Below are 6,388 nucleotides of genomic sequence, written 5' to 3'. Positions count from 1 at the left end.
AAACAAATAAATGGAAAAAAAAAATTCATGCTCATGTGTAGAAACAATCAATATTGTGAAAATGGCCATACTGCCCAAAGTAATTTACAGATTCAATGCTATTTCCATCAGGCTACCATTGACTTTCTTGATAGAATTAGAAAAAACTACTTTAAATTTCGTATGGAACCAAACAAGAGCCTGTATAGCCAGGCAATCCTAAGCAAAAAGAACAAAGCTGGAGGCATCACGCTACTTGACTTCAAACTATACTACAAGACTACAGTAACCAAAACAGCATGGTACTGGTACCAAAACAGATATATAGATCAATGAAAAAGAACAGAGGCTTCATAATTAACACCACACATCTACAACCATCTGATCTTTGACAAACCTGGCAAAAACAAGCAATGGGGAAAGGATTCCCTATTTAATAAATGATGCTGGGAAAATTGGCTTAGTCATAAGCAGAAAACAGAAACTGGACCCCTTCTTTACATCTTATACAAAGATTAACTCAAGGTGGATTAAAGACTTAAATCTAAAACCATAAAACCCCTAGAAGAAAACCCAGGCAATACCATTCAGGACATAAGCATGAGCAAAACTTCATAACTAAAACACCAAAAGCAATGGCAACAAAAGCCAAAATTGACAAATGGAATCTAATTAAACTAAAGAGCTTCTGTACAGCAAAGGAAACTATCATCAGAGTGAACAGGCAACCCAGAGAATCGGAGAAAATTTTTGCAATCTATCCATCTGACAAAAGTCTAATATCCAGAATCTACAAAGAACTTAAACAAATTTGCAAGAAAAAACAACCCCATCAAAAGAAGACATTTATGTGGCCAACAAACATATGAAAAAAAGTTCATCATCACTGGTCATTAGAGAAATGCAAATCAAACCCACAATGAGATACCTTCTCAAGCCAGTTAGAATGGGGATCATTAAAAAGTCAGGAAACAGACTGGGCGCGGTGGCTCACGCCTGTAATCCCAGCACTTTGGGAGGCCGAGGCAGGCAGATCACGAGGTCAGGAGATGGAGACCATCCTGGCTAACACGGTGAAACCCCATCTCTACTAAAAAAATACAGAAAACTAGCCGGGCGAGGTGGCGGGTGCCTGTAGTCCCAGCTACTGGGGAGGCTGAGGCCGGAGAATGGTGTGAACCCGGGAGGCGGAGCTTGCAGTGAGCTGAGATCCGGCCACTGCACTCCAGCCTGGGCCACAGAGCGAGACTCCATCTCAAAAAAATAAAATAAAATAAAATAAATAAACTCACTCAGCCACTCATTGTTTTTAATTGAATTGTTACTTACATTTAAAATAATCCCTGGCCAGGCATGGTGGTTCAGGCCTGTAATCCCAGCACTTTGGGAGGCCAAGGTGGGTGGATCATGAACTCAGGAGTTTAAGACCAGCCTGGCCAAGATGGTGAAACCCCATCTCCACTAAAAATACAAAAACAAAATTAGCTAGGCGTAATGACGAGCACCTGTAATCCCAGCTACTTGGGAGGCTGAGGCAGAGAACTGCTTGAACCCGGGAGGCAGAGCTTGCAGTGAGCCGAGATCATGCCACTGCACTCCATCCTGGGCAACAAAGCGAGACTCCGTCTCAAAAAAAAAGTCAGGAAACAACACACAGATGCTGGAGAGGATGTGGAGAAATGGGAACGCTTTTACACTGTGGGTGGGAGTGTAAATTAGTTCAACCATTGTGGAAGACAGTGTGGCAGTTCCTCAAGGATCTAGAACCAGAAATACCATTTGACCCAGCAATCCCATTACTGGGTATATACCCAAATGATTATAAATCATTTTACTATAAAGACACATGCACACGTATGTTTATTGCAGCACTATTTACAGTAGCAAAGACTTGGAACCAACTCAAATACCCATCAATGAAACACTGGATAAAGACAATGTGGTACCATTGCAATACCATAGTATTCCATATACATCATGGAATACTATGCAGTAATAAAAAGGGATGAGTGAATGTCCTTTGCAGGAACATGGATGAAGCTGGAAACCATCATCTTCAGCAAACTAACACAGGAACAGAAAACAAAACACCACATGTTCTCACTCATAAAGTAGGAGTTGAACAATGAGAACAAATGGACACAGGGAGGGGAACATCACACACTGGGGCCTGTCAGGGCATTGTGGGGAACGGGAGGGAGAGCATTAGGACAAATACCTAATGCACATGGAGCTTAAAACCTAGCTGATGGGTTGATAGGTGCAGCAAACCACCATGGCACATGTATACTTATGTAACAAACCTGCACGTTCTGACATGTATCCCAGAACGTAAAGTAAAATTTTTTAAAAAAGAAAAAATACTTTCATCTCTAAAAATAGGGTATATCTTATACTGTATGTACTTCACCATTACAGTTCTTTTCCTAACCCAAGTCTTAACTCATTTTATTGTTAGTGCCGGTTTAATTGCATCCTTGTTGCACTATAATCTCTATGATTCCAATTATTCAGACCCCAGTTCCCAGAACAAGCTTAATTTACATTTGATAAGCAAACTTGTTAATGGATGAAATATGTGTCTCCATGAATGGTGACAAAATAAACATAAATAGATATCCCACTTTATGCAAGTCTTCTTCTGAAAAAATATCATTGATTAGAAAGTGAAGGTCCAATATAAAATTTTGAGGGCTATAGATCCTACTTGCTCTACAAATATTTTATCCAATATAGTTTAAAGCATTTGGCATAATTTACTAAAAATCCACAGCAAACAATGATAGAGCATTATTTTTATTTTGGTAACATAAGGAGGAACTTTGTCACTTGACAAAGTACCATGATATCGTGGTACCACTTGGTAGTACTCAAGAGAAATCTGTCTATGTTTATAAGCGTATTTTTAAACCTTGTCAGCTTATAAATTGGATCTTTCAAAGTCAGGGTATTTGTTGGTGTCAAAATATTGCAGGAAGAGAGATTGTTGCTTCTAATATTGGAGAAGAATGTGGTATTCCTGGAAAGGGATGGAAGGGCCAGCATAAGGAAAAAAGAATGATAAGGAAGATTCAAATGCTTTCAGTGCATGCTCTGTCATATCTGCGTTATCTCTGCTTAAAACATAATTTTGTTTAAAGTGTTCTAAACTCATGAGAGTTTTATAAACAGCAAAAGATCATAGTTACTCTAAAAATAAAAGCCCTCAGAAAATTTGGGGAAGTTTGGGAGAGTTTGGAAAACAGCAGGCACTATAATTGGTTGGGTACACACCCATATTAACCAGATTTGGAAGGTCAAGATAAAGCTCCAGCTGACAACTTGACAGCATTGCCTTAGGCAAAGTCTTCTACAGGAAACGCTTTCCTTTCCTTACCCATCCTTTCCCCTTTAGTCCTCCAGGGTTGCTTCTTAGCTTTACTGAGGCGGCAAATTAAATGCCACTTTCCCAGGAAGCCTTCAGTTAGCTCCTTGATAATCAATTGCATAACACACTATTTTTTTCACAGGCCTTATTCCAGTTTCATTTTCATGGTCATCTTGTAGTTTTTGTTTTGTTTTGTTTTGTTTTGTGGGGGTTTGTTTGTTTGTTTTGTTTTTGAGATGGAGTCTCACTCTGTTGCCAGGCTGGAGTGCAGTGGTACGATCTCAGCTCACTGCAACCTCCACCTCCTGAGTTCAAGCGATTCTCCTGCCTCAGCCTCCCGAGTAGCTAGCATTACAGGCACACATCACCATGCTCAGCTAATTTTTGTATTTTTCGTTTTTAGGTTCATCTTTTCTAATAGCAATGAGTTCAGTGTGGGTATATACCTTTTATTTCTAGTTTTCCACCTATTCTTAGCAACTAGCACTGCATGTAATAGTCAGTACTAGCACTGCATGTAATAGTACTTGCACATCAAAAATGTAACAAACGGGTAAATAAACAACTGAGAGACACTGAAAGGATAGAAGCCGTACAGTGCATTATCTTACTAATTATGCCTCTGCTTCTGAGCAGTTAAAAATGACAGCTCATTCTCTAACGTTTAATACTGTATTTAAAATGATTACCACTTTTGGACTTACAAGACCCTTCTACAATATCCTTCCTCATCTCACTGAATTCATTTATTTATTTTGATGTAAGTTTGAACAGAGGACATAGTTTCCTACTACAGACTATACAATCCAATGCCTGCTATAATGCAGTGAAATAGGAAGTATCATACCATGAGTTCACATGACGTTTTCTAGACTTAAAATGCAAAAATTCCTTATTTCCAGAAAAAGAATGGTATAGGCAAAGACCACTTAGAGTGAAGCCATGGTAAATGAAGATCAGTAATTTAGTACAAATAATTTAAACTATTTGGTTAAGGTTTTATCTGGAAGATATATCTCAAAATTATGAAAATGTTTCCTATACGGATATGCAGTTATAATAATGATAAGTGTTATTTATATATCTATGTGAGCCATAGAAAATTTTACAGCTGTGTTTTTTTCTATGGACCAAGACTCCAGTGTTAGGCAATTCAAACTATTTCTTTGATGTAACTACACAACCAGAGAACTAGGCTGCTTTCGTCTACTTTATACATCACCTTTAAAGTGTGCCCTTTGTCTTTGTGTTGTATTTGCATGTCTACACATCTCTTCCACATGTTAAGAGGATGGCATATAAGGTACAATTAAAAAATTGCCTCATTACAGCTTGCTCAATATGCATGCATCTCTGCTACATTCTTGGAAAGGAATAAACTATGTGTCCATCTACAGGAAGGCTCAGAGATTGATGTGTTATTGACAACCAAAAAAAAAAAAAAAAAGTTGGCTGACATAAGCATTCCTTGAATATTTTCATGCCTATCTTATTTAAAAGTAGTTTCAAATGTACTACGCAAATGTTATATTCTACAGCAAAGGCACTGAAGCATACATTGACTAAAGGATTCACTTTATACTACTACTGAGTAATGGCCAAGTTACGACTTTGTAGACATATGTTTCGTGTATGTATGTAGACATATTCCATTGTATTTTACATAATGCAAAATATTGTACAAGTATTTAATCAAAAGAAAATGGGAGAAGAGCCCATTAAAAAAAGCCTCTTATTAAAAGACGTTATTTTTTACCAAAAAAAAAAAAAGAAATTCATCACAGTGTTACTTGCGATTTTTTTTATAATCATAAAATACTTACTCCCAGAGCCTTTGCTAGAACTTTCTTTAATGCCCCTCTCACTTCCTTGTTCCTCAAGGTATAAATAAGAGGGTTAAGCATGGGGGTCACCACAGTGTAGAAGAGGGAAACAAACTTTCCCTGGTCCCTGGATGTACTCTTGGCTGGCTGCAGATACATGAATATGATGGTTCCATAAAAGATGACGACCACCGTCAAGTGGGAGGAGCAGGTCCCAAATGCTTTCTGTCTCCCCGTAGCTGACTTAATCCTCAACACTGCGTGGGCAATGAAGCCATAGGAGACCAGGATGAAAGAGACAGGCACTATAAAGAAAAGGATACTAGCCACGAAAAGCTCAGCCTGGTTAAACGTGGTGTCCACACAAGCCAGCTTGATGAGCACAGGGACCTCACAGATGAAATGATCCACTCGACGATGCCCACAGAAGGGCAGCTGCAGGGTGAGGGTGGACTGTACCAGGGTGGTGGCTATTCCACTGAGCCATGCCACAGATGCCAAGGCCATGCAGAGACAGGGATGCATTAAGACGGTGTAACGGAGAGGACGGCAGACAGCCACATAGCGGTCATAGGACATCACAGCCAGGAGGACACACTCCGTGGATCCCAGGGCATGGGAGACGTAGAGCTGAACGGCACAGCCGCCATAGGTGATAGTTTTCATGGGTTCCCACAGGTTTACCAGGAGCTGGGGAATAACACTGCTGGTGAAGCAGAGGTCCAGGAAAGAGAGATGAGAAAGGAAGAAATACATCGGCATATGAAGCTTGGGTTCCAGACGAGAAACCAGAATGATGGTGGTATTCCCCAAAATAGTTAGTAAATACAGAATCAATATAAGCACAAATAGAACCTTCTGTAACTGAGGATAATCAGAAAACCCCAAAAGGATGAAACCTGCTAGGTTGCTCTCACTGGTATTTCTCACCATCCCCATATGTAAAGTGTGTTCCTGAAGGCTGAGGAATAGCTGAGAAAGATAACACATCACATAGGGTTAAATGAGTGACAATGTTACCTGCCCACCCAAAAAAGTATTGTATGTTAAATGCTTAAAAGCTATGTCTTTACATCCAGTGACTTAGATCTATGTATTTTCCAAATATGTACATTATAAATAAACGCAATATACATCCTTCTAATATCTTAGCTGTCCTTCAATCCTTTCCAAAGCAGAGAAGAGCAAGAGCAGACATCATCTTTTGCAGGAAATAAAT

The 6,388-nt window shown here is 39.2% G+C and overlaps 1 protein-coding gene across 1 annotated transcript; it reads right to left on the bottom strand.

Moving 5' to 3' along the window:
• Positions 1 to 5,154: 5,154 nt before the first annotated feature.
• On the bottom strand, positions 5,155 to 6,108 carry LOC105545017 (olfactory receptor 2G2). The gene has a single exon (XM_011987755.1). It carries the CDS (start codon positions 6,106 to 6,108, stop codon positions 5,155 to 5,157), a length of 954 nt encoding a protein of 317 aa, XP_011843145.1.
• Positions 6,109 to 6,388: the final 280 nt, after the last annotated feature.

Source organism: Mandrillus leucophaeus, unplaced genomic scaffold (assembly GCF_000951045.1).
Source record: "Mandrillus leucophaeus isolate KB7577 unplaced genomic scaffold, Mleu.le_1.0 Scaffold3154, whole genome shotgun sequence".
NCBI lineage: Eukaryota > Metazoa > Chordata > Mammalia > Primates > Cercopithecidae > Mandrillus > Mandrillus leucophaeus.
Note: the sequence above shows the minus strand (reverse complement) of the source record. Positions and strands in the feature narration are given on the sequence as shown.